The sequence below is a fragment of the Carcharhinus amblyrhynchos genome, chromosome 13 (assembly GCF_965287045.1).
Source record: "Carcharhinus amblyrhynchos chromosome 13, sCarAmb.v2.hapA, whole genome shotgun sequence".
In the NCBI taxonomy this organism is placed as follows: Eukaryota; Metazoa; Chordata; class Chondrichthyes; order Carcharhiniformes; family Carcharhinidae; genus Carcharhinus; species Carcharhinus amblyrhynchos.
Genome location: NC_137336.1, coordinates 29,265,848 through 29,292,552, shown reverse-complemented (window position 1 = coordinate 29,292,552; position 26,705 = coordinate 29,265,848). Strand labels below are relative to the sequence as shown.

The 26,705-nt window shown below is 42.6% G+C and overlaps 1 protein-coding gene across 1 annotated transcript in view; it reads right to left on the bottom strand.

The window, feature by feature from the left end:
• Nucleotides 1–16,155, bottom strand: part of LOC145351801 (pterin-4-alpha-carbinolamine dehydratase 2) — a 54,234-nt gene extending 38,079 nt beyond the window's left edge. Inside the window, exons 1-3 of the mRNA XM_080201449.1 lie at nucleotides 16,116–16,155; nucleotides 15,800–16,000; nucleotides 1,379–1,510 (exon numbers count right to left, since the gene is read on the bottom strand). Of these exons, the coding sequence (XP_080057575.1) occupies nucleotides 1,379–1,510; nucleotides 15,800–15,901 (234 nt within the window). The 5' untranslated portion in view covers nucleotides 15,902–16,000; nucleotides 16,116–16,155. The remainder of the gene's footprint in view (nucleotides 1–1,378; nucleotides 1,511–15,799; nucleotides 16,001–16,115) is intronic.
• Between the last annotated feature and the right edge of the window lie 10,550 nt (nucleotides 16,156–26,705).

The window sequence follows — 26,705 nt, the reverse complement described above, 5'->3', positions numbered from 1 at the left end:
TCCAAAATGGTCAGAAGCAAGGAATAGTGCGGCAAGTAAATCACCTTCTGACTCCCCAAAGCGTATCCACCATCTACAAGGCACAAGTAAAGGCACCTCACTTCTGACTATGATACCGGTGACCATCGAGCTGGGTTCAATCTTCTTTTTGCCAAAGATTGACATACCGTATTCCAATCGAAACTAAGAGTAACCATCGAGATGCATTTGTCCCCTCCCATCACTGGAACACTGATGCAGGCTGCAGCACTAGATGAGATTAGGTAACCTGAACAGGTCAAGAATCAAAGGACAATACTAGGGTGGCACAGTGGCACTGTGGTTAGCACTGCTGCATTATAGCACCAGGGACCCAGGTTCAATTTTGGCCTTGGGTCACTGCGTGGAATTTGCACATTACATAGAACATAGAACAATGCAGCACAGTACAGGCCTTTCAGCCCTCGATGTTGTGCTGAGCTTTGTCACAAATCAAGATCAAGCTATCCCATTCCCTATCATTCTGGTGTATTCCATGTGTCTACCCAATAACCGCTTGAAAGATCCTGAAGTGTCCGACTCCACTACCACAGCAGGCAGTCCATTCCACACTCCAACCACTCTCTGAGTAAAGAAACTACCTCTGGACATCCCTCCTATATCTCCCACCGTGAACTCTATAGTTATCCCCCGAGTAACAGCAAACATTCTCCCCGGTTTCCCCCGGGTGCTCCGGTTTCCTCCCACACCCAAAGATGTACGAGATAGGTTGATTGGCCATGCTAAATTGACCCTAGTGTCAGGGAATTAGCAAGATAAATATGAGGGATTGCAGAAAGAGAGTCTGGGTGAGATGGTGGTTGGTGCAGATTCGATGGGTCAAATGGCCTCCTTCTGCGTTGTAGAGATTCTATGATAGTCCATAACTAGCTCATAAATCAATGATTGGAGATTTTCATCCCATTGGTCTCCACTAATTTTAGATTCAGATGCTAGAGGTTGGAAAGTAGGGCTCTAATGAACCAATTCCTATTATCAATTTTGCCACAAGTAAAAACGACTGTTTTCAGACTGACATTAATTATTAGGAGGATTTTCAGCCCTACATCATCTTAATATAAGCTTTAATTAATTTCATTCGCGTTATTATTGAACAATTCACTTATAGATACTGATCAAACCCAGATAAATCACAAACTTCTGGGGCAGCAGTTTCCAGCCCCACCCACCATCCTGCAGGCTGCTGATTCTCCCATGGCGCCTACCTCCTCGACGGGACAGGAAAATCCCAGTCCTCATTTCTGACGTGGGTTTCACATGGAGCAAAAGAATGCACATGTTTCTGAGCGGATTATTGCCAAGTCATAGTAATTATTTTTAAGATTACAAAATACTGCACCTGGTTAAAATTCTTGAATGAAAATTCCTTAAAAAGCGCATCTCTGTCTTCAACCTCCTCCCACCCGGCTGCTTTTAATTCTGGTAGAAGCTGTTCCCTTTCCTCTGGGGATAACCACTGGGTCTGTGACATCTAAAAGAACATCAAACACAAGTCATTAACGAACCCTACCTAATTACAAGAAGTTCAGCAAGATCTCCATTTATAAATATGGGCATAATAATAAATAAACACATGTTTAATAATGTAAACCATCAAGGACAATTAAAGAGGAACTGACATAAAATGGCATTTCACTTGAACCTTAATGTCTTCTTCTGTATGACAAGGCATGCATGACATGGAAACCCATGGAAAAGGAACTAGAACTCACACTACACAATGACTAAGTATCCACAGGTAAAGTTAACATAAGGGATGTAAGATAGGGTAGGGCAAGGCAGCTCGATTGAATGGAAAGTGTAGCCTATAATATGTGGCAACTTGTAGATGCTACTGGTGCCCTAGATGTTTGGGAAGTGCTGCCAGCTGTTGAAACTTGAGCTCTGGGTTTCAGAGCTTGATGTGGAGATGCTGGCATTGGACTGGGGTGAGCACAGTAAGAAGTCTCACAACACCAGGTTAAAGTCCAACAAGTTTATTTGGTAGCACAAGTCACAAGCTTTCAGAGTGCTGCTCCTTCATCAGGTGAATGGGAGTTCTGTTCAGAAACAGGGCATATAAAGGCACAAACTCAATTTACAAAATAATGCAAGTCTTTAGGGTACAGACAATGTAAGTCCAGAGAGGATTAAGCACAAGTTAGAGAGATGTGTATTGTCTCCAGCCAGGACAGTTACTGAGATTTTGCAAGCTCAGGCAAGTTGTAGGGATTACAGATAGTGTGGCATGAGCCCCAGATCCCAGTTGAGGCTGTCCTCATGTGTGCGGAACTTTGATATCAGCCTCTGCTCAGCGACTCCGTGTTGTCGTGTAGCGTGAAGGCCACCTTGGAGAACGCTTCCCCGAAAATCAGAGGTTGAATGCCCATGACTGCTGAAGTATTCCCCAACAGGCAAGAGTATTCTCTTCCTGTTGGGGAGGACTTCAGTGGTCACAGGCATTCGGCCTCTGATTTTCAGTAAGTGTTCTCCAAGGCGGCCTTCACAATACAAGACCACACAGAGTCGCTGAGCAGAGACTGACAGCCAAGTTCCACACACAAGGATGGTCTCAACCATGATTTTGGGTTCATGTCACACTATCTGTAACCCCCACGACTTGCCTGGGCTTGCAAAATCTCACTAACTGTCCTGGCTGGAGACAATACACATCTCTTTAACCTGTACTTAACTCTCTCTCCACTCACATTGTCTGTATCTTTAAGACTTGATTACCTGTAAAGACTCGCATTCCAGCCATTATTTTGTAAATTGAGTTTGTGCCTTTATATGCTCTGTTTCTGAACAGAACTCCCATTCATCTGATGAAGGGGCTGTGCTCTGAAAGCTTGTGGCTTGTGCTACCAAATAAACCTGTTGGACTTTAACCTGGTGTTGTGAGACTTCTTTCAGAGCTTTAACAGTGGCTGGAATTACAGTGACGCAACCGTGAGGCTGAGAACTATGTGGATAGAACGTTCAAAGAGATGATCACACTGCAGCTAAGGAGTCTGGAAGCAGAGAGGAAATGGGTGACTGGCAGGCAATCCAACTGAACTAGGCAGGTAGTTCAGGAGACACCGGGAATCCCGCTCAGAAATCAGTTCTCCATTTTGGAAGCTGATGAGGGCAGAGTGCGGTCAGAGCCAGGTTTCTGGCACCACGAGTGGCTCAGCTGCACAGGAAGGGAAGAAAAGGAAAGAAAGAGCAATAGTGACAGGAGAGTCATTAGTTGGAGGAACAGACAGGTGTCTCAGTGGCCACAGACATGACTCCAGGATGGTATATTGTCTCCCTAGTGCCCGGGTCAAGGATGTCACAGAGCAGCTGCAAGAGGATTATCATTTTAAACTGGAGGCATGGGAGAATTAGGAGAAAATGCAGATCAGCACAGTCTGGTATGATGACTGAAGATCATTTGGATTGCATTAAGACACAGGCAGCAGGATTCTGGATGAATGGGTGTTTATAAGGATGGAGGCCGAGCCTGGAGATCATCAGAATAGTCGATCTTGAGGTTGGTAAAGGTATGGATGAAGTTTTAGCTGTAGGTGGGTTAAAGCAATGGTTGTGGAAGGTAAACACATGAAGGTGAAAGTAGACCATCGATATGATGCCAAGACTATGGGATCGGAGCTCAACTTAGACTTGATTGGGATGCTGCATGTGCAAGCAATCTGATTCAGCGTGAGCTAACTCAGAAGGGAAGTAGCTGGTGTATAGATTTCTAGCACAGGATAGGAGCGATGGCTCCATTTCCCCATGATTAGCAGGGCATGTTTAGGTGCTAAGAATGACAGCAGACATGTTGGAGGAACAAAAGTAGTGGTGAAGGATTGAAAATAGCAATGGAGTGGTGTTGCGCAGTGTTACAATACACAAGAGGAAACTGGCTTCATGTCTTTGGACAATGCTGCTAAGGGCAAAGATGTAGATGGGGAATCAGAGGGATCAAAACGATACATGTTTGGCTGGTGATGTAAGTACTGAGAAAATGGAAATCACTGGAAATACACTGGTTGCGACTGGATAGGTAAGAGTGGAACCAAGCATAGTTAGTCTCAGTCCAGCAATGGAGAAGAGGCTTTGGTAGGGGATTGGGGGATCAACTGTTTTAAAAACTAAAGAAAGGTCAAGAGGGTTGAGGAAGTTCACACAATTCCAGTTACACAGGATGTCAATGAGGTCTTTGATTGCTGGCATTTCAGTGATATTTAAACAAGGATTTTCCAGAAAAAGGGGCATGAGTCTGCAAAGTGATAACTTGTTCAACTGTTTTAGAAAGGAGAAGGTTGGCAATAGAGTAATAATTTGTAAAGATAGCAGGGTCAACATTTGCTATTTTTAAAATGGAGGAAGGTAACAAAAGTATCCAGTGTGTTAGGAGAAGAAATGGTTTCCAAAAATAGCAACATTCAGCTATTTTGCATGCTACCCAAGCTATGTGAATTCATGTACTAACAGTGAATAAAGTAAGGATTTTTTTCTATTTTTTTTTACACAGGGTGTAAAATGCCTCAGCAGCAAGTCTTTAGTCTGACGCAGTAATTTAAAATCACCACAAGATGGCAAATCATTTCGACTAGAAGCAACGAATGAAACTTCTAAACTTGCAACTGCCTTTAAGTAGCAACTATTGAAATTGTCAGATCAACTCAAAATCTGACACCTTTTTAAAAAAAAATTGCAACAAAGGAAATCTAATACAGTGCTGGTTATTGACGTGAATACCTGAAACTTAACACAGACAACTCTGAAGTGTCCAACTGTCCAAATCCAGTTGTTCTGCCCCACTGCAATTCTAAATGTATGAAGTTAACACGAAGCTGATCTTGCACTGTCCATCTGAGATAGTTAGGACCTGGCTGAAACTAAGGCGGCACAGTGGTGGCACGGTACTGCTGCCGCCTCACAGCACCAGAGGCCAGGGTTCAATTCTGGCCTCAGGTAACCAACTTTCTGTGCGGAGTTTGTTCATTCTCCCCGTGTCTGTGTGCGTTTACTCTGGGTGCTCGGGTTTCCTCCCGCAGTCCAAAGATGTGCCAGTTAGGTTAGTTGGCAAATGCTAAATCGCCCCTTAGTGTCAGGGGATTGGCAGGGTAAATAAACGTGTGGGGTTGCAAAGTAAGGGCCTGGATGGGATGGTTTACAGTACGGTCTTGATGGGCCAAATGGCCTCTTTCTGCGCTGTAGGAATTCTATCATTCTATGAACCACCTATTCCTCCCCCCCCACAAAAAAAACACCCACTCCATTCTACCTTAACAACAATTAGAAAATAAGGCCAATACAAACCAGTCAGGAATGCGAAGGATAATGTTTTACTGAATTGTGTGGCAGCTGAAGCATTGCCCCAGTCTTACAGAGTAAACAAATTTAGATCAGGTTTAGGCTCTTCGAAATTAACAGAAAAGCTCTGCAAATTTAGAAGGTATACTGTTCTTATTGCGCTAAAAGAGTTAGAAATTTTGTTGGTGTATAACTTCTTTTGTCTGTAGGTCACTCAGCTGGAACTTCCAGTACACAGTATACACAGTAGTATCATTAACTTAATCTACTTGCTCTAATAATACAGCAGCTACTTTCCTGCCAACGATCAATTTTTTATGCTTAATATTTAATTTCAGAATAACAAGCTCTAGTCACTAAAACTGGTCTGACAATAAAAGCTCTCAAGTTAAAAGAAAACAATGTTACTTTTTTCCAAGTATTCTCATTTGGAAATAAATTGAAAAGCACAAGTTTTGCTTCACAATTTTAAGCTAATGTGTTTCTTTATTCAGCCAGACTACTAAATGTAGGTTTAAGAAGTGTCTCAGCACGGTACAGTGGTTAACGCTGCTGCCTCACAGCACCGGAGACCCGGGTTCGATTCCCAGCTTGCATCACTATTTGTGTGGAGTTTGCACATTCTCCCGTGTCTGCGAGGGTTTCATCAGATTGTGGGAAGAAACTGGACCACCCTAAAGTTGGTTAGGTGTATTGGCCACGCTAAATTCTCCCTCAGTGTACCCGAACAGGCGCCGGATTGTGGCAACTAGGGGATTTTCACAGCAGCTTCATTGCAGTGTTAATGTAAGCCTACTTGTGACACTAATAAATAAACTTTTAAATGAAGGAAGTGAAGTAAAGAGTCAGACAGCTATACGGAGGGCATTCCAGAGCTTGGGGCATTGGTGAGTGAAGTGAGCAGTCACCAATAGTGCAGTAACTAAAATCAGGGAAGTACAATTGGCCAGGTTTAGAGCAGTGCAGGTATCTTGGCAAGTAATGAAGCTGGGGGAGGATAAACAAAAAGGCTGGGGTAAGGCTAGGGGGAAATTTTAAAATGAGGATGAAAACTTTAAAATCGAGACATTGCGTGACCAATGTAGATCAGTGAGCACAGCAGCGATACAAGGACAGGGGGAGAGTCAAGAAACAGGCAGCAAGAGTTTCAGATGACCTCACGTTTATGGAGAGTAGGATACACAAGACCAGCCAGAACTGAGTTGGAATAGTCAAGAGGTACACAAGGATTGAATGAGGACTTCAACAGCAGATGAGTTGAGACAAGGAAGAAGTTGAACAATGTTAGAGATGGAAATAGATGGTCTTAGCAACGGCACAAATGTGAGCCAGAAGGTGACCTGGGTGTGAAGCATAACATAAAAGTTACAGACAGACTTAGATGGTCGCCAGGATAGAGTTGGCAGCTACGGAATAGCATTTGCCAGGGCAAAAACAATGGCTTCAGTCTTCCAAGAATTTAATTACAAAGAAATTTCTGCTCATCCAATATCGAATACTTACAAGTTCTTAACTGCCTCAGAATACAGCCTCAGGCCAAAACCATTTTCTAAAAGATAATTCGCTCTCCAACTCCAAATACATTCAGAAGCCAATTCTTGTTTTTAAACGAAGTTAGGAATGGAGTGTGCTGTGAATCAGCATAGGAAAGTGGAAAAAAACCTTCAATGAGTGATTCCAGCAATCTACTCAGTTAGCCAGTTAACACAGCACAGGTACATGCTTTCAGCCCTCGATGTTGTGCTGAGCTTTGTCCAAAACCAAGATCAAGCTATCCCACTCCCTATCATTCTGGTGCGCCCCATGTTCCTATCCAATAACCACTTGAAAGTTCCTAAAGTGTCCAACTCCACTATCACAGCAGGCAGTCCATTCCACACCCTAACCACTCTCTGAGTAAAGAAGCTACCTCAGACATCCCTCCTATATCTCCCACCATGAACCTTATAGTTATGCCCCCTAATAACAGCTACATCCACCCAAGGAAATAGTCTCTGCAAGTCCACTCTAACTATCCCTCTAATCATCTTATAAACCTCTATTAATTCGCTTCTCATCCTCCTCTCTCTAAAGAGAAAAGCCCTAGCTCTCTCAAGCTTTCCTCATAAGACCTACCCTCCAAACCAGGCAGCACCCTGGTAAATCTCCTCTGCACTCTCTCCAATGCTTCCACATCCTTCTTATAGTGCAGGGACCAGAACTGCACACAATATTCCAAATATGGTCTCACTAAGGTCCTGTATAGTTTCAGCATAACCCCACGGCTCTTAAACTCAAATCCCCTGTTAATAAATGCTAACACATTATAGGCTTTCTTCACGGATCTGTGGATATGAACCGCAAGATCTCTCTGTTCCTCCACATTCCTCAGAACCCTGCCATTGAGCCTGTAATCCGCATTCAGATTTGTCCTACCAAAATGAATCACCTCACACTTATCAGGGTTAAACTCAATCTACCACTTTTCGGCCCAGCTCTGCATCCTATCAATGTCTCTTTGCAGCCTACAACAGCCCTCCACCTCATCCACTACTCCACCAATCTTGGTGTCATCAGCAAACTTACTGATCCACCCTTCAGCCCCCTCTTTCAAGACATTGACAAAAATCACAAAGGACCTAGCACTGATCCCTGTGGAACACCACCGGTAACTGGTCTCCAGTCTGAAAATTTTCCATCCACCACCGCCTTCTGTTTTCTATGAGATGGCCAGTTACTTATCCAATCAGTTAAATTTCCCTCTATCCACACCTCCTTACCTTCTTCATGAGCCTACCATGGGAAACCTTATCAAGCGCCTTCCTAAAATCCAAACTAAATCCAATAATAAAATCCAATACTAAAATGCAAACTAAATCCAATAATAAAATCCAATACTAAAAGCTACATCTTTCCAAATGGTCATCTTCATCTACACACTGTGCTACCTCCTCAAAGAATTCAATCAAATTTGTGAGGCAAGACTTACCCTTCCATGCTGACTATCCCAGATTAGGCCGTTAGGCTGCATCTTTCCAAATGGTCATAAATCCTGTCCCTCAGGATTTCCATTACCTTACCGACCACCGAAGTAAGACTAACTGGCCTATAATTACCAGGGTCATTCTTATTTCCTTTCTTGAACAGAGGAACAACATTTGCCACTCTCCAGTCCTCTGGCATTATCCCCGTGGACAGTGAGGACCCAAAGATCAAAGCCAAAGGCTCTGCAATCTCATCCCTTGCCTCCCAAAGAATCCTAGGATATATCCCATTTGGCCCAGGGGACTTATCTACCCTCAGGTTTTTCAAAATTGCTAATACATCTTCCCTCAGAACATCTACATCCTCCAGCCTATCAGCCTGTACCACACTCTCATCCTCAAAAACATGGCCCCTCTCCTTGGTAAACACTGAAGAACAGTATTCATTCATCGCCTCACCTATCCCTTTTGACTCCATGCACAAGTTCCCACTACTATCCTTGACTGGCCCTAACCCCCCCCCGGTCATTCTTTTATTTCTCACCTAAGAGTAAAAAGCCTAGGGATTTTCCTTTATCCGACCCGCCAAGGACTTCTCACGCCTCCTCCTAGCTCTCCTAAGCCCTTTTTTTTAGCTCATTCCTTGCTACCATGTAACCCTCAAGCAACCCAACTGAACTTTGTTTCCTCATCCTTACATACACTTCCTTTTTCCTCTTGGTAAGACATTCAACCTCTTTTGTGAACCATGGTTCCCTCACTCGGTCATTTCCTCCCTGCCTGACAGGGACATACCTATCAAGGACACACAATATTTGTTCCTTGAACAAGCTCCACTTTTCATTTGAGCCTTTCTCTGACAGTTTCTGTTCCCATCTTACATTCCCTAATTCTTGCCTAATTGCAACATAATTACCCTTCCCCTAATTATAAGCCTTGCCCTACCAGATGGCCTTATCCCTCTCCATTGCAATAATGAAAGACACTGAATTGTGGTCACTATCTCCAAAGTGCTCTCCCACAAACAAATCTGACACTTGGAGCGGTTCATTACCCAGTACCAAGTCCAATGTGGCCCCACCTCTTGTCGGCTTACCCACATATTGTGTCAGGAAACCCTCCTGCACACACTGTACAAAAAGTGCCCCATCCAAATTATTTGACCGATAAAGATTCCAATCAATATTTGGAAAGTTAAAGTCACCCATGATAATTACCCTGCGACCTCCACATCTATCCATAATCTGCTTTGCAATTTCCTGCTCCACATCTCTATTACTATTTGGGGGCCTATAGAAAACTCTTAACAACGTGACCACTCCTTTCCTATTTCTAACTTCAGTTAACTTTAGCCTCACTACAAATATTGTTTCTACTTCATTCATGAAAAAGTCTATTATATCAAAGGTGTGTTATACTTAGTAGGTTAGCTAAACTTCAAATTTGGTTTCTGTGTTTTCTAATTGATTACACTTGTGATTAACACAAAAAAAAACAAAATTTATCCCAACTCAGAGCCTATCCTAAAATGTACTTAAACATTTGTGGTGGCATTTTTTGTTTAAAAATGTATAAAATTGCGCATCATAATACAAACATTAGCTTGTTAGCTTAGTCACAATAACTGCTACACAAAATATCCAGCTATTTAGAGGCAATAGGTATACTCTTGTGAGGTATGCATTAGCAACTCTCCCTACAAATTCTTGACTACTGTCAGGCCACTTTTCTAGGGTACTGCAAGTGATATAATTTAGTGAGTGAAACAGAGAATGACAAATATATAGCATATTTCAACCACAGTCATCCTCCTGCAACACTTTAGTTATCTTCTTTTTTGCCAATTAGCCCTTCCCACTTAAAGTTAACTATTTCCTTAAAACAGTTCAACAGGTGTTTAGACACCCCAAAGCCCATTCTTCATGTGAACATAAATAATGAGGATTGGCCAGCTATTTTGTTGCACAGGAGAGCACCTGTAAGTCTAACCCAATATCAATACACATGCTCCCATGCACTTCCAGCAGACAACATTAATCAACAGAAAGAAGTCTGGCCAAAATTTTCTATACCCTAGGCCAAAGTTGCAGTCATCAGTAATTTATTACAGGCTGGCAATCAAACTTGGGTTTCTTCAGGTCTTTGCTGCTCATCACCTTGACCAGCCGAGCCACTGAAACAGCCCCTATTCTAGCCATTTTGTCTCATTGTAGCAAATACAAAATGCAACAAAAATAAAGCATTTTGTTTACGGATGACTTACTGGATTCTTTGTTCCTTGAACATGGCAAAGGTTGAAAGTGGGCAGAAGAGTCGTAGTTAATCCCCACCAGTAAACAGAATAAAGCACTCTTTTCATATACAATTAACACAATTGTGGCCAATATAACATGTTATTGCTATCATGACCCTGGGACAGGGACTCATCTTGGTTAATCAAAGTGCTTGGAACTGATTGAAATGCCAAGTCATTCCATTACAAACATCCAAGACACCCAAACATGGGTTTATCACCTGTACATGTATGCCCAAACGAAATTTTGAATCTTACATATGTTCAAATGTCTAAATTAATTTATGAGAAAAACTGTTTCAATGTTCTGGACTATTTTATTTGAGGGATACTACACAAAAAAACGCTGTCTTCAGCCATCAGGGTACTCAGCAACATCCATAGATTCTGTGGCAGCTGGTGCCGTTTAAGAAAGAATAACTGTCAAGAGTCCATTTCATATTGCAGGTTAGTCAAAGAAAAATGTTTTAATCGTTTGACCAATGTACAGTTATGCCACACCTGTAGCATTTACCTGTTTTGTAAATGTATCGAGTGGGTTTACAGTAAGCACCACAAAGTGCATATTCTGTTATCTCTATTTTCCTAATATCTAGGTAAATAGTAAAGGGTCAATGTGGTTTGAAGGAATTGCAAGGTCCACTTACAGGAGTGGCCAACTGAACTGAACCAAAGGAAACATTCCGCATTATGAACCCCAAAACATTACCCAAGATTATTTAACAGATCCAAAATTCTTCTTCCTCACTGAAAATTCAAAACTGATGTCAAAATCCAAAATAGCACAATATCTCATGCCAACATTTTGACATTTGACAAACCTAAACATATGGTAACTACAGTCTTTAACTCATTTTGTGAAACACAGCTATCTGCTGCATTCAGACAATAAAGTGGTAAAAGTATTAAACTCCCACATTGAAGTCTCCATCATTTTCCAGCAATAGCAGCATTCAGACTTACTCCAATGTATGAATTAAGAATTCTGGATAAGAAGGGGAAACTTGGCTGGGGACGCAAAAGGATGGAAGGCAGTGGAGTCAAACAGCCCTTTTGTCCAATCCAATTTCATTTTCTGCTAAGATAAACACTCAAATCAGCCATAGCTGTGTTCTTGAGTTCCATGTTGTTGCACTGCTAATCAAGAAGCATGGTGTACAAGACAAGGCACAGAAATTAGACTACAAAAATATATTTATAGTACAAAGATCTAAAAAATTACATAGCAAATAGAAATTTAACCGGTATTTTAATTTTTAATCAAAATAAATGTGGCTACAATGTGATTATTGCATAATTAATTTACAGTGAAAATACAATATTTGTAGAGAAATTCTGCAAACTGAAACGCATTAAGGAACTTTACAATTGATCATTCTAATATGGGTGACATGATGGCACAGTGGTTAGCACTGCTGCCTCACAGTACCAGGGACCTGAGTTTAATTCCGGGCTTGGGTGACTGTGTGTGTGTGTGTGTGTGTGTGGAGTCTGCACGTTCTCCCTATGCCTGCATGGGTTTCCTCCATGAGCTCCAGTTTCTTCCCACACTCCAAATATATGCTGGTTAAGTGAACTAATCATGCCTAATTGCCCCTTACTGTCAGGGGGTCTTGCAAGGTAAACATGTGGGGTTATGGGGATAGGGCCTGGGTGGGATTGTTGTCAATGCAGACTTGATGGGCCGACTGGCCTCTTTCTGCACTGTAGGGATTCTATGATTAATATCTAAAACCATGATACATTGTGAAGAATGATCAAGCTTCCAGAACATTATTATTTTTGGTGAGGTTTGCCCACCCCAAACTGCAAATGAGAGAAGTTTTGTTGGAGCACAGTTAACCAAACAGCTGTAGCCCTCCACTGCACCACTGTCAATGACAACTTGCATTATATCTCAATTTTCTTCCCAGCACTGCCCTAAAGCACGAAACAGAAACCTAATCAAAAATAGATATGGAGCCCACATAGGAAATATTAGCAATAACTAAAAAGTTGATTAAAGATATGGATTTTACAGATCATCGTTAAAAAAAGGCAGATGCGGTATGGGAATCTCGAAGCATGGGACCCAGTCAGCTGTTAGCACACCTACCATCAGTGAATCATAGAATCCCTAGACAGCAAAAAGCCCATTGAGTCTGCACCAACTACAATTCCACCCAGGCCCGATTCCCGCAATCCCACACATTCACCCTGCTAATTCTCCTGACACTAGGGTTAATTTAGCATGGCCAATCAATCTAACCCACACATCTTTGGACAGTGAGGAGAAACCGGAGCACCCAGAGGAATCCCACACAGTCACAAAGAGAACGTGCAAACTCCACACAGTGACCCAAGGCCAGAGTTGAACACGGGCTCCTAGCGCTGTGAGGCAGCAGTGCTAACCACTGTGCCGCCATGCTGCCCAAAGCCACTGTGAAGCAAAGAGAGAAGGAAAATGAACAAGAGGTCAGAGTTTAGGGTACAGGGAGCACTATACTGTATTAGAGACAGGGAGGAGGTGAGAATTTTAAATGAAATGTGTCAGGGAACCCCGAACCAGGTCAACAAAAATGGGGTGATGGGGGAGCAGGATTCGGTGCAGGACAGAAGCAGAGTAGCAGAATTCCAGATGAGTTGGAATGTGAAAGGAGGGGCAGGGTGAGAGGAATGGGGTAAAAGCACTGCTGAGGGTTTCAGCAGCAGGTCAACTGAAGTAAGGTGCAGGCAGATGTAGTTATAGGAGAGGAAGTTGGCAGTAATATCAAGAAGATGATCTCAGAAATTCACCATGGGATCAAATAAACAGTAAGTTGAAAACATATTCCCAAGAGTTATGCACAAGACATAAGAGCAGAATTAGGCCACTCGGCCCATCAAGTCTGCTCCACCATTCAATCATGGCTGATATTTTTCTCATCATCATTCTGCTGCCCTTTCCCCATAACTCCTGATCCCCTTATTAATCAAGAACCTATCTCCATCTTAAAGACACTCAATGACCTGGCCTTCATAGCCTTCTGTGGCAAAGAGTTCAACAGATTCATCACTCGCTGGCTGAAAACTCTGTTTTAAAGGAGCATCCCTTTAGTCTGAGATTTTGTCCTCTGGTTCTAATTTTTCCTACTAGTGGAAACATCCTCTCCACGACCACTGGCTACATTAGGGGTACCATTCACATACACACGGGGCAGGGTAGGTGTAGGAAAATGCTTTGTTGAAATGGCGGCGCGGGCTCGTTGGGCCGAAGGGCCTGTTTCCCATGCTGTGTTGTTCTTTGTTCACTCTATCCAGGTCTCACAGTATCCTGTAAGTTTCAATAAGATCCCCCCTCGTCCTTTTAAATGCTGAGTACAAACGCAGAGCCTTCAACTGTTTCTCATACAACAAGCCCTTCATTCCAGAGCCCATTCTTGTGAACCTTCTCTGGAGCCTTTCCAAAGCCAGCACACATGGCCCAAAACTCACAATACTCCAAATGGGGTCTGACCACAGCCTTATAGAACCTCAGAAGTACATTCCTGCTCTTGTATTCTAGCCCTCTTGACATGAATACTAATGTTGCATTTGCCTTCCTAACTGCCAACTAAACCTGCACGTTAACCTTAACAGAATCTTGAATAAGGACTCCCAAGTCCCTTTGTGTTTCTGATTTCCTACCTCCATTCCTCCTTCCAAAGTGCATAACCTCATACTTTTTCACACTGAAGTAGCAGAAGGAATACATTGCCCACGCTCCCAATCTGTCCAAATCTTTCTGCGTTCCCCCACTTCCTCAATACTGCCTGGCCCTCTACATATCTTTGTATCATCTGCAAACTTAGCAACAGTGCCTTCCGTTCCTTCCAAATCGTTAATGTATATTGTGAAAAGTTGAGATCCCAGCACTGATCCTTGAGGCACACCACTAGCCACCTTGCTGAGGAGTGGTATGGAGTCAATAGCAAGGCCACAAAGTTTGGGGCAGAGGGTTAAACTAACAACTTTAATCTTTCCAATGTTCAGATGCAGGAAATTGGAGCTCACACAGGCCTGGATATCAGGGAAACAGTTTGATAACACAGTAACGGTGGTCGGATTAGGACAGGAAGTGAATTTGTGGAGTTAAACATCATCGAGATCAGCCAAGGTGACATATTTACAGATGACGGTGCCAAGTATATTAGATGAGGAAGGATCAAGGATGCAGCTTTGGTGGACACTGCAGATAGGGCTGTGGAAGCAGGAAAATAAACATTTAATGAAAGTGTCTTGGTGGCCATTAGGTGGGCAAAAGTGGAACAAGTTGAGCAGCACAGTGGCATAGTGGTTAGCATTGCTGCCCCACAGCTCCAGGAATCTGGGTTAAATTTCCAGCTTGGGTCACTGTGTATGGAGTTTGCACATTCTCCCTGTGTCTGTGTGGGTTTCCTCCAGGTGCTCCAGTTTCCTCCCACAGTCCAAAGACGTGCGGGTTAGTTGCACGGACCATGCTAAGTTGCCCCTTAATGTCCTGGAATGTGTAGGTCAGAGAGATTGGCAGGATAAATATGTGGGGTAGTTGGGATAGGGCCTGGGTGGGATTGTTGTCCTTGCAGCACTGATGGGCCGAATGGCCTCCTTCTGCACTGTAGGGATTCTATGTGTGCAACAGAAGAGGTGCTTGAGAAGAAAGATGCAATTGACACTGTCCAAGGCTGGGGGGAAGCTGAGGAGGGTCAAATCATGGGCAATCTTCATGAATATTTACAGGCCATGTAATTTCAGAACATCACACCCTGGCGGCATAACATTTGCTGCAATGTTCAGCAGGCATTCCATTTAAACACGAAGAGCGGGGTCGAGTTATTCATTGCGACTCAAGGTTCTGAAACTAATTGTAAAATTCACTGGCGCTAATTTGGTCCCAAACAACCAACTCGGCAAGAGACTGGATTACAAAACGTTAACGTGTGATCACGAAGGCAGTGCCCCTTTAACGCTTGTTAAAGCCGACAGCTGAATAAAAATCTCTCTGCTGCCCACATTTTAAAAAGTTAGAGAAAAGCTAAGAGTGCAAAGAAAAGACTTATTAACAGATAAGAACAAATCTACTGCATTTCCTCCCTTCCGGTGCACAGGGGCATTCTCTTCCAAAGATTATCCACCCACCCCCACTGTGTGTGTCAGACAGAGAGAGGCCCTTGTTTGCTCTGAATGCACTAACTGGGTACCGGGAAGCGTTGCGCTCCCTCCGCGTCTTTGCAACACTGAATGTCAGTCCCCCACTTACCATTGCTGCAGCCAGTCTAAAGGGAGCGACGCTGCAGCGACCGGAGAGCAGAGAACACAGCGCTCTGGGCCCCGCCGCACGGCTATACATTAACCAGCTCATCCTCGTAACCCAGACCGCCTCTCCCAGTCACTCCTGCTGCTTACTGCCTTCACCGATCAAAGTCCTACAACTCCAGTTGCGGGGGGACGTTCAATGGCCCTTTCGAAAGCACAAAATAAAAACAGCCTTTAGTTACCAATTGCCATCATTAGATTCATTTGAAAACATAAATCGGACTTGGTTTTAAAAAATAAGTATACCGTCTCCCCCGTACCTCTAGAGGGAGTAGATTGTACATTTATGTCCCTGAATAATTACCATAGGATCCCACCGCTCAATAGCAGACAGGATAGAGCAGGATTTGCTAAACCTTACGCGCCTTTTGACCTTCCAAGAGAACTGAAAGAACGCCAAAGAAACATTTGTATTGTGTTGGAGAGTCAAACCACAAAAATAGATTCTTTTGTGCAATGGGTACAAACATACAAAAGCCTAATTTATATAAGTATTTTCTAATTATATGTATTAACTAATTTAAAATTTTCTTATTAAAAAACATACTTGGGTCATTTTTAATGGGGGAATGTTGTTGCTCCTTTGGTTCAAGAGTGTTACTAGATTCTCATTTTGGACACACATTCACCTTTCTCCAAAGCCTGACTGTTCTCCCCATCCCCTAGGCTGTTTTTCCCCACCCCTTGACTTCTTCCTACTCCCCAATTGTTCTTCCCATCAGCAACTGCTCTTCCCCAATCCCCGACTGATATTCCCCATCCCTGGGCCTGATTGTTCCCACTCTTCCCCAATGGGATTGTTCTTCCCCATGTTCATCCACATCCATGTCCTGACTGTTCTTCCCATTTCCGTCGGCTCTTTCTCACCCCTGCCCCCAACTGTTCTTCCCCATCCCCCCCGACTGTTCTTCCCCATCTCTGACTGTTCTTCCCCATCCCCAATTGTTCTCTATCCCCAACTGTTCTTCCCCATCTCTGACTGTTCTTCTCCATCCATGGGCTCAACTGCTCTTCCCCATTCCCAAGCCCGGCTGTTCTTACTCCACTAGAATCAACATTAGGACTATTGTTTCATTTGCATCACAGATATGTACTTAAACAAAATGCAAAATAGTCACATTTGTAGTTAATAGCAAGTCAAGAGAATTAATGGAAGTAAAAGAGACATCTCAAAAATAATATAAAAAGTTGGATGGTAAACTATTTTTTCTTGTCAGCCTTCGGTCTGAGGAGATGATCGTTTGTGCCATGGTGAGCAAACCTGTGTTAAACATCGCCAGGTGTGGTTCAGGTGCCCATTCTGGCATGGCAGCTTGTTGCAAAGGAAGAGTGGAATTAGAAAAGGTGCTATTTTCTGTGCCTACATACCTCTTCCCATGCACTCCAAACATTTCGACCCCAGCAATCATCGGCCATCAATAACTGTCTCCCAGTTGTCAGTGTCAATCTTTGTATCTCACTTGCAGGTATCATTGTAGTGGATGCATTGACATCCAACAGGTCATGAACCTGTGGCTAGCTCACTGTTGAAACATGGTCATCTTCCATTTGATAATTATGGCTGAGCCACTGTGGACATTGTTGGTTTAACAATGAGTGCATGCTGATGGAAGTAGCTTGCTCTAGGATCTCTGAGTTTGTGACCTTGTCCTGTCAAGAGATGTCAAGGATACATCTGAGACAGGGAAGTGGAAACAGAAACTCATGCATGGACCAAAAAAAAGGCAGATTAAATTTAATACATAAAAGAGTAAATTATTCCGCATAGTAAGAAAAAATGAGTGACATGTGCTATGATATTGAACTATTCAATATTATAGTACATGTCACCCATTTCTCATTATTACGTGGAGAAATGTTCTCCCTGTGTGTGGGTTTCCTCCGGATGCTCCGGTTTCCTCCACAGTTCAAAGATGTGTGGGTTAGATGGATTGGCCATGCTAAATTGCCCCTTAGTGTCAGGGGGATTAGCTAGGGTAAATGCATTGGGTTATGGGGATAGGGCCTGGGTGCAGACTCAATGGGCTGAATGGCCTCCTTCTGCACTGTAGGATTCTATCATTCTATTTATAGAGTTAAATAGATATTGGAGTCCTGGTCATTTGAGCAATTCAACAAAGAAACAATAAACAAAGTCAACATAATTTGAAACTATAGCGTCAAAATAGATGAATCTATGTTATCAGCAAATTCTGTAGTGCTCTTGTTGGAAATAACTTTGACTGTATCCAGTTCAAGCCATCAAAGCATAAAGGAGACATATAATAAAGCCATTACATTAAAAGCCACAAGACAGAATTTAGTGGCAAAGGTCTGAGTTACTGAAGAATGACACAAGGAACTTGAACTTTTCACCCTTAGAATGAGTATTGAGAAGTGATCTGGCAGTCGACAAAAGACAGTTAATATGTTTTAAAAATCTAGACGATTACTTATAATTGTGAAAGTAGAATAAGACTAAGAGAAAGATCTTCACCCCAAAAGTGATTAATACATAGACTGGACTTCCAGATTGATTAGTGTAGATGAAATGCTGAAGTAAAGAAACAATCAGATGTTGCCATAGGAGAACATCAGAATTATTTTTCTAAAGTGGATCATTTATCAGTAATTCATGAGATGATACAGCATAAAAGACCATTCGGAAGGAAGTAGTTAATTAGTTTCCAATCCCTGATCTTTCCCCATAACCCAGTATTTGTTTTTCCCTTTCCCACAGTGTGATGTTCAGAAATAGCCACAATATTCTAACTGAGGCCTAGTCAATAATTTGTAAAGGTTTGGCATAATTCTGTGCACTTTTACTGTAGGCCTCTAGTCATAAAACCACAAATCTGTTATAACTTTTAAACAACTTCTGAACTTGTCCTACCACAGTCAAAGATGTGCACCACTGGATCTCTGGAGTCTTGTACCTCTTTTAAAATTAAAATTAATTTATATTACCTCTCATCATTCTTCCGGGCAAAACAAATCCCTTTGCACTACATTTCAATCACCAAGTGTCATCCCATTCCATCAGTCCTTGTCTTTCTGAAGTCTGTTACTGTCCTCACCGTTTACTACATTGCATTTCTGAGTTCTGTATTATTTGCAAACTTTAAAATTATGGCTGTAGAGCCAAGGCCAGGCCTTAACTATATTTCAATAAAACAGTGAACCCAACAACAATCCCTGGGGACTCCATTGCACACTTCCCTCCAGTTTGAAAATCAACCCTTTGCCATTGCTCTAATATAAAAGGAAAATGCTGCAGATGCTGGAATCTGAAACAAAAAAAACAGAAAATGCTAGAAAATCTCAGCAGGTCTGACAGCATTTGTGGGGAGAGAATAGAGCCAATGTTTCAAGTCTAGATGACCCTTTGTCAGAGCTGTAACGAAGCTGTGATGATTCAGCTCTGATGAAGAGTCATCTAGACTCGAAAAGTTGGCTCTATTCTCTGCTATCGGATCTGCTGAGATTTTCCAGCATTTTCTGTTTTTCTTTGCCATTATGCTCTGCTTTCAGTCTCTTGGCCAATTTTGAAATCATGCTGCCGCTGGCCCTTTAATTCCATAAGCTTCAATTTTTCTGACAAATCTATTGTGCTACTTTACCAGCTGCCTTTTGAAAGTCCTTGTGCACATCAATCACAGTACCCTTGTCCACTCTGTTACATTATCAATGAGATAACTTGTGATCTCGTGTTTATTGGAATTTATTGGAGTTCTATGAGGATGTGTCTAGGGCGGTGGATGGAGGAGAGCCGGTGAATGTGGTGTTTCTTGATTTTCAGAAGGCGTTTGATAAGGTGCCGCACAAGAGGTTATTACAGAAGGTCAGGGGGCATGGAGTTGGGGGTAGGGTGTTAGTGTGGATAGGGTATTGGCTGTCAAATAGGGGCCAGAGAGTGGGGGTCAATGGGTGCTATTCGGATTGGCGGTTGGTGACTAGTGGAGTGCCCCAGTGGTCGGTGCTGGGGCCTCAGCTATTTACCATTTATATAGATGATCTGGAGGAGGGAACCGAGTGTACGGTGTCAAATTTGCTGATGACACCAAGATTGGTGGAACGGCAAATTGTGCGGAGGGTGTGGAGAGTCTGCAGAAGGATCTAGATAGGCTGGGCGAATGGGCCAGGAACTGGCAAATGGAATTTAATGTTGGCAAGTGTGAAGTTGTCCACTTTGGTAGGAATAATGGTAGGAAGGACTATTACTTACATGGCGAAAAACTGCAGCATGCAACGGTGCAGAGGGACCTCGGGGTCCTTGTGCATGAGTCACAAAAACCCAGCCTGCAGGTGCAGCAGGTGGTCAGGAAGGCAAATGGGATGCTGGCCTTCATAGCGAGGGGGATTGAATATAAAAGTAGGGAGGTCTTGCTGCAACTGTACAGGGCACTGGTGAGGCCGCAGCTGGAGTACTGTGTGCAGTTTTGGTCGCCGCACTTATGCAAGGATATTTTGGCCTTGCAGGGAGTGCAGAGGAGGTTCACTAGGCTGATACCGGAGTTGAGGGGGTTGAACTATGAGGAGAGGCTGAATAAACTAGGCTTGTACTCATTAGAGTTTAAAAGAAGGAGGGGAGATCTCATTGAGACATATAAGATGATGAATGGGATGGATAGGATAGAGGTGGAGAGACTCTTCCCGCTCAGAAAGGACAATAGGACTAGAGGGCACAGCCTCAAGATAAAGGGGGGGAGGTTTAGAATGGAGTTGAGGAGGAACTTCTTCACTCAAAGGGTGGTGAATCTCTGGAATTCTCTGCCCGTTGAAGTGGTGGAGGCTGCCTTGCTAAATATATTTAAGACGTGGGTTGATAGGTTTTTGATAGGCAAGGGGATTAAGGGTTATGGGGAGAGGGCGGGAAGGTGGAACTGAGCCACAACAGATCAGACATGATCTTATTGAATGGCGGGGCAGGCTCGAAGGGCTAGATGGCCTACTCCTGCTCCTATTTCTTATGTTCTTGTGTTGTAATATGAAATTCGTGGTTATCTCATTCGTATTAACTACCATTATTTAAGTTTGGAAAGACCAACACTTTTCATACTCTATCAATGGGTTCACAATACATTTTTAAATGGGTAGCCTACCTTTACCTGAATCTTCATTTGTTTCTGCGATATCTTCAAATATTTACTTTGAATAACAGTTTCTTCATCACCCAGAAACTTTGATTAACTGCATCAAAGCCACAGAGATATCTTCCAAAATGTAAATTGGTTAATTTGATTTATTTTCATGTCCAATTATAGTTGTTCTGTTTAAATCAAACTATATGAGAAAGTGACTCTCACAAAATGGTCACAGCGCAGGAGGAGGCTATTTGGCCCAGCATGTTCCTGAAGGCTCTCTGCCAGAGCAATTCCACCAGTCCCACTCCACTGTAGATTTGCACTTGTTTTCTCTTCAAGTATTTATCCGACTCCCTTGATATCTCTAATTGTTTCTACCTCCACCATATATTCAGGTAGTGCATTCCATATACTGACCACTTGCTACTTAAAAAAAATTCTCATATCATTGTTGGTTCTTTCGACAATCACCTTAAATCAGTGTTCTTTGGTTCCCAACCTTCTACCAATAGGATATTTCTCTGTATCTACTCTGTCTCTCTCAACTGTCTTCTCAACTTTCTCTCTAAGGAGAACAACCTTATTTTCTCCAAACTGCCCACATAATTGAACTCCCTCATTCCTGAAACCATTCTCACAAATCTTTTTTACATGTTCTCTATAGCCTTCACATGCTCTAGTTGAGGCTGAACAGAGTTTTACAGAGGTTCCTCATACATTGAAAATGATGTACCGTAATAATAAGGTAGTAATAAAATTCAGCATTCATACTGGCGACTGACAGCACAAGGATAATCATGTCCTTTTGGCACCTATTTGTTTAGAACATAGAACATAGAACATAGAACATTACAGCGCAGAACAGGCCCTTCGGCCCACGATGTTGCGCCGACCAGTTACAAAAACAATGACCCACTAGCCTATACCAATCCCTTTTCGTCCATAAACCTATCCAGAGATCTCTTAAACGCCCCCAAACTAGACGCATTTACAACTGCAGCAGGCAGGGCATTCCAATCCTTCACCACCCGCTGGGTAAAGAACCTACCCCTGACATCCGTCCTGTAGCTACCCCCCCTTAATTTAAAGCCATGCCCCCTCGTGCTAGCTTTCTCCATCTGAGGAAAAAGGCTATCACTATCCACCCTATCTAAACCTCTAATCATCTTATATGTTTCAATAAGATCCCCTCTTAGCCGCCTTCTTTCCAACGAAAACAACCCTAAATCCCTCAGTCTCTCCTCATAGGACCTCCCCACCATACCAGGCACCATCCTAGTAAACCTCCTCTGCACCCTCTCCAACGCCTCCACATCCTTCTTGTAATGCGGGGACCAGAACTGCACACAGTACTCCAAGTGCGGCCACACTAGAGTAGTGTACAGTTGCAACATTACACTGCGACTCCTAAATTCAATCCCCCTACCAATAAACGCCAAGACACCGTATGCCTTCTTAACAACCTTATCTACTTGATTCCCAACTTTCAGGGATCTATGTACACACACACCTAGATCCCTCTGTTCATCCACACTATTCAAAGTCCTCCCGTTAGCCCTATACTCGACACATCTGTTGCTCCTACCAAAGTGAATTACCTCACACTTCTCCGCATTAAATTCCATCCGCCACCTCTCGGCCCAGCTCTGCAACCTATCTAAGTCTCCCTGCAGACTATGACACCCTTCCTCACAATCTACCACACCTCCAATTTTGGTGTCATCAGCAAATTTACTAATCCACCCAACTATACCCTCATCCAGATCATTAATAAAAATTACAAACAACAGTGGCCCCAAAACAGATCCCTGAGGCACACCACTCGTAACTGTACTCCATGATGAATATTTACCATCCACCACCACCCTCTGTCTCCTATCTGATAGCCAATTCCTGATCCAACTTCCTAGATTACCCACAATCCCATACATCTGCATTTTCTGCAGAAGCCTACCATGGTGAACCTTATCGAACGCCTTACTAAAATCCATGTATACCACGTCAACTGCCTTACCCCCATCCACCTCTTTGGTCACCTTCTCAAAAAACTCAATAAGGTTAGTAAGGCACGACCTACCCGCTACAAAACCATGTTGACTATTTCTAATCAATTCATTACACTCCAAATAACTATAAATCCTATCCCTAATAATTTTTTCTAAAACCTTGCCCACAACAGAAGTAAGACTCACCGGTCTATAATTCCCGGCAAAGTCTCTGTTCCCCTTCTTAAACAATGGGACAACATTCGCTATCCTCCAATCCTCCGGGACTACACCAGAGACCAATGACGACCTGAAGATCTGAGCCAGAGGCTCTGCAATCACCTCTCTAGCCTCCCAGAGAATCCTAGGGTAGATCCCATCCGGACCAGGGGACTTATCTATTTTCAGCCCCTCAAGAATTTCCAGCACATCCTCTTTATCAACCGTAATACTGTCTATTTTACACCCCTGCAACCCAATGTCCTCCTCAGCTATATTCACGTCCCCCTGCGTGAACACCGAAGAGAAATATTGGTTCAATACTTCTCCAATCTCCTCCGGTTCCACACACAACTTCCCCCTGCTGTCTGTAACTGGCCCTAATCTTGCCCTGACCAACCTTCTGTTCTTGACATACCTATAGAACGCCTTAGGATTCTCCTTAATCCTATCAGCCAAAGTCTTCTCATGTTTACATTGGTTTAGTGCCATAACATCTATGATTGAACAATCATGTGAAGAATCATCACTTGTAGATGGTAGCTAGAGGACAGTTGATAATGAAACTATTCTCTTGTATTCAAACAATATACTTATTATCAAGTACACAACTGTGTTCCCACCACTACTGCCACACTTAGTCAGGTTTGAAATTGTGTCTACAAAATCAAGTCTAGGTGATTAACAGTACCTGGAGAACCCCACAAAAATAAACCTTCCTCCAGTACAAAAATCAACCATTTAGCACTACGCAGTTTCCTGTCGCTCAGCCAACTTAATTTCCAATATTGGCATGCCCTATTTAATCTGTGGGTTTCAATTTTGCTGGCATGTTTAATATGTGGCATTTTAGCAAACACTTTTTGGAACTCCATGTACACCACATGAATTGGATAACCCCCCATCAACAATTATGTTCAAGCTTGTATGGACTTTCCCTTGACAGAAAGAACATTTATGTTATTTTTGCAAAGTTTCACAACTGTGTATTCACTTTTTTGCAGCATTCTCAGCATGTTCTACAGTGCAAACACTATGAATTGACAGAACTACATTTAAAGTGATTGATGATTTTCACTTCTGTGATGTTCATACTCTAATCCAATAGCAAGGGTCACTGCAGTAAAAGGTAATTATCGCAGCTGAAGAGGTTTCACTCAAAGTAATTCCATAATTCTTTAGTAGGAAAATCTATTTGAAGGACTTTCTGACTACGCCGGACAGATTTTGGAGTAGAATTGAATATTTATTCTAATAAAACGTGCAGAATATTTGAGATATTTGAGCTTAATTTGAAAATCTGTTGAGGTCCTTCAACAGAGATCATGGCAAAGTCTACATTTTGTGATGGTTTTGGCACAAAGCAAAATATTGTCAAATCTAATTTAAAAAAATTATCCTCAAGAAATCTTTGTTAAAAGTAAGTTAGTATCTTAGGGAGCATATATTTAAGGCCATTGCTAAGAGAACAAAGGGAAAAGATAAAAGTTGTTCTCTTATTTTAAACTGAGAGTTCTATGAACAGAAAAGCTACCAGCGACATGTGTGGAAGAAAAAAATTTAAAGTCGAGCGGATAAGTATTTAAAAATTTTAAAGAATTAAAAAGGCATGGATGAAAAGAAGAAGGGGCTGGGATCAAGTGTGAAGGACAGACATGATGAGCTGAATGATCTCCTTTTGCAGCCTATCAATTTTTGTTTTCAAAACAATGCAATCAGAATGTAATGATTTACAATATTGTAGATTGGGAAATTATATTCAGTTGAGGCAGTGATAACCAAAGCATGGCTCACAGTACAAATAGATTGGCATCTATTAAAGTTATTAATAAAACATTACTTCTTCTCCTCTCATATTTCTCCTACTGAGCAACAACAGAGAGACTTGTATTTACACAGCATTTTTCACAAGCACCAGACTTTACTGCCAAAGTACTTTTTGAGGAGTAGTCACTATTCTGGTGTAAGGAAAGCAGCAGCTAATTTGCACACAACAGCAATGTGATAATGACCTGAGTTTGTTTTTAACTCAACGTTGTTTAAAGTATAACTTTTCACCAAAACACCAGGATATTTTCCCTGTGCCTCTTTGAAATAGTGTTATGAGAACTTTGACATCCACCCAGGGAGGAAGAATGCTTTCCGTTGCTTTTGAAAGATGGCGTCTCCAACCCACAGTACTGCACTGGAGTGCAGCTTAATTTTTATGCTCAAGCTCTGAAGTGAGACTGAACCCAGAACCTTGTGGCTCAGAAACAAAAATGCTACCAGATGAGCCATGGCAAACACTCAAATGTGATCAGCGTAGACCAGATGATCACCTGGATGTTGGGATGATGTAGGTACAAAAGGGTCATGTCTCAGGAGTGTGGGAGTTCTGAACAGCAGAGACACATCTTGTACCAGCTGCTCAGCTACTGTTGATAAACATCTACCGTAGTTAGTCACTGGTCACCATTATTGGAACCCAATACTTCTACAATCAGTAAATATAAGATGGATGTTGGTATGCAACCAGTTATAAAATGATATAACATAAAATCCCCATGAAAACAAGATCCTCCCAGTCTCAACCGAGATACCCTAAACTATTTTCTAGAATCCTGAGACAATGGGTGTGATACTGCCTACTGTTCATGCCACATTCACGCTGCAGTGAGGTCAAAGAATTTGGTGCCCACCTAAATCGCTGTTCACTGCAGCAGGACAGGAAAATCCCAGTGGTGTTAACACCTGTAAGATTCTGGCCCTCGGCTCCAGGGACTGCATGCAGTCTCATTCCTGTCCACTGCAGCTTCTGGCACTTTAGAGATGATAGAGCTGCGGGCCCTATGGAGCTGCAGGTCAATTAGATTATCCAGCAGCTCTCTAAGGTGGATTTCCCTCCCAAGCAAGGGATGGAATTCCCAATTGCAGCCAGTTGTCACTCTTTGGGGTGTCAGCAGGCATGTAATCCCCACCAACTCTTCAGATGGTGGGATGGGAAACCAACATCCTGGCCTATATTTAGCAAAGGGGAAAGGTGGGATCAGGATATTGAATTTGATGATCAGCCGTAATTAAAATGAATGGCGGAGCAGGCTCAAATGGCCTACTCCTGCTTCTAGTTTCTGAAGTGAAATTGGGAGCTTTTCATGCTTGCAATCAAAGTTGATTCTTTGCAAGATTGAGGAGTTAACTTGCATCCAGAATTACTTTGGAGTTGCTCCCCCGTTAACAATGACTGTGCTACGAAGATTGATTTTCTTAGTTTTGGATGAGCCACAATTTTCTCATGTTAATATCGGAAAGACTAAAGTAACCATTTTTGCTCCCTGCCACAAATTCACACTCTAACCACAAGTCCAATTCCTCCCGAGCAATTCTCTCAGGCTGAACCAAATTGTTTGCGACATTTGCATTTTATTTAATTCTGAGATGAGTTTCCATCCATTTGCCTTCAATCACAAAGATTGCCCAATTCCACCTTGATAGCATTGCCTACATTCCTCAGCCCATCAGCTAAAAATCTCATGTGCCTGTCACCTTTATTCTAATACTTCATTGGCCAGCCTTCCATCTTTCCTGAAACTCCATTCCTAAA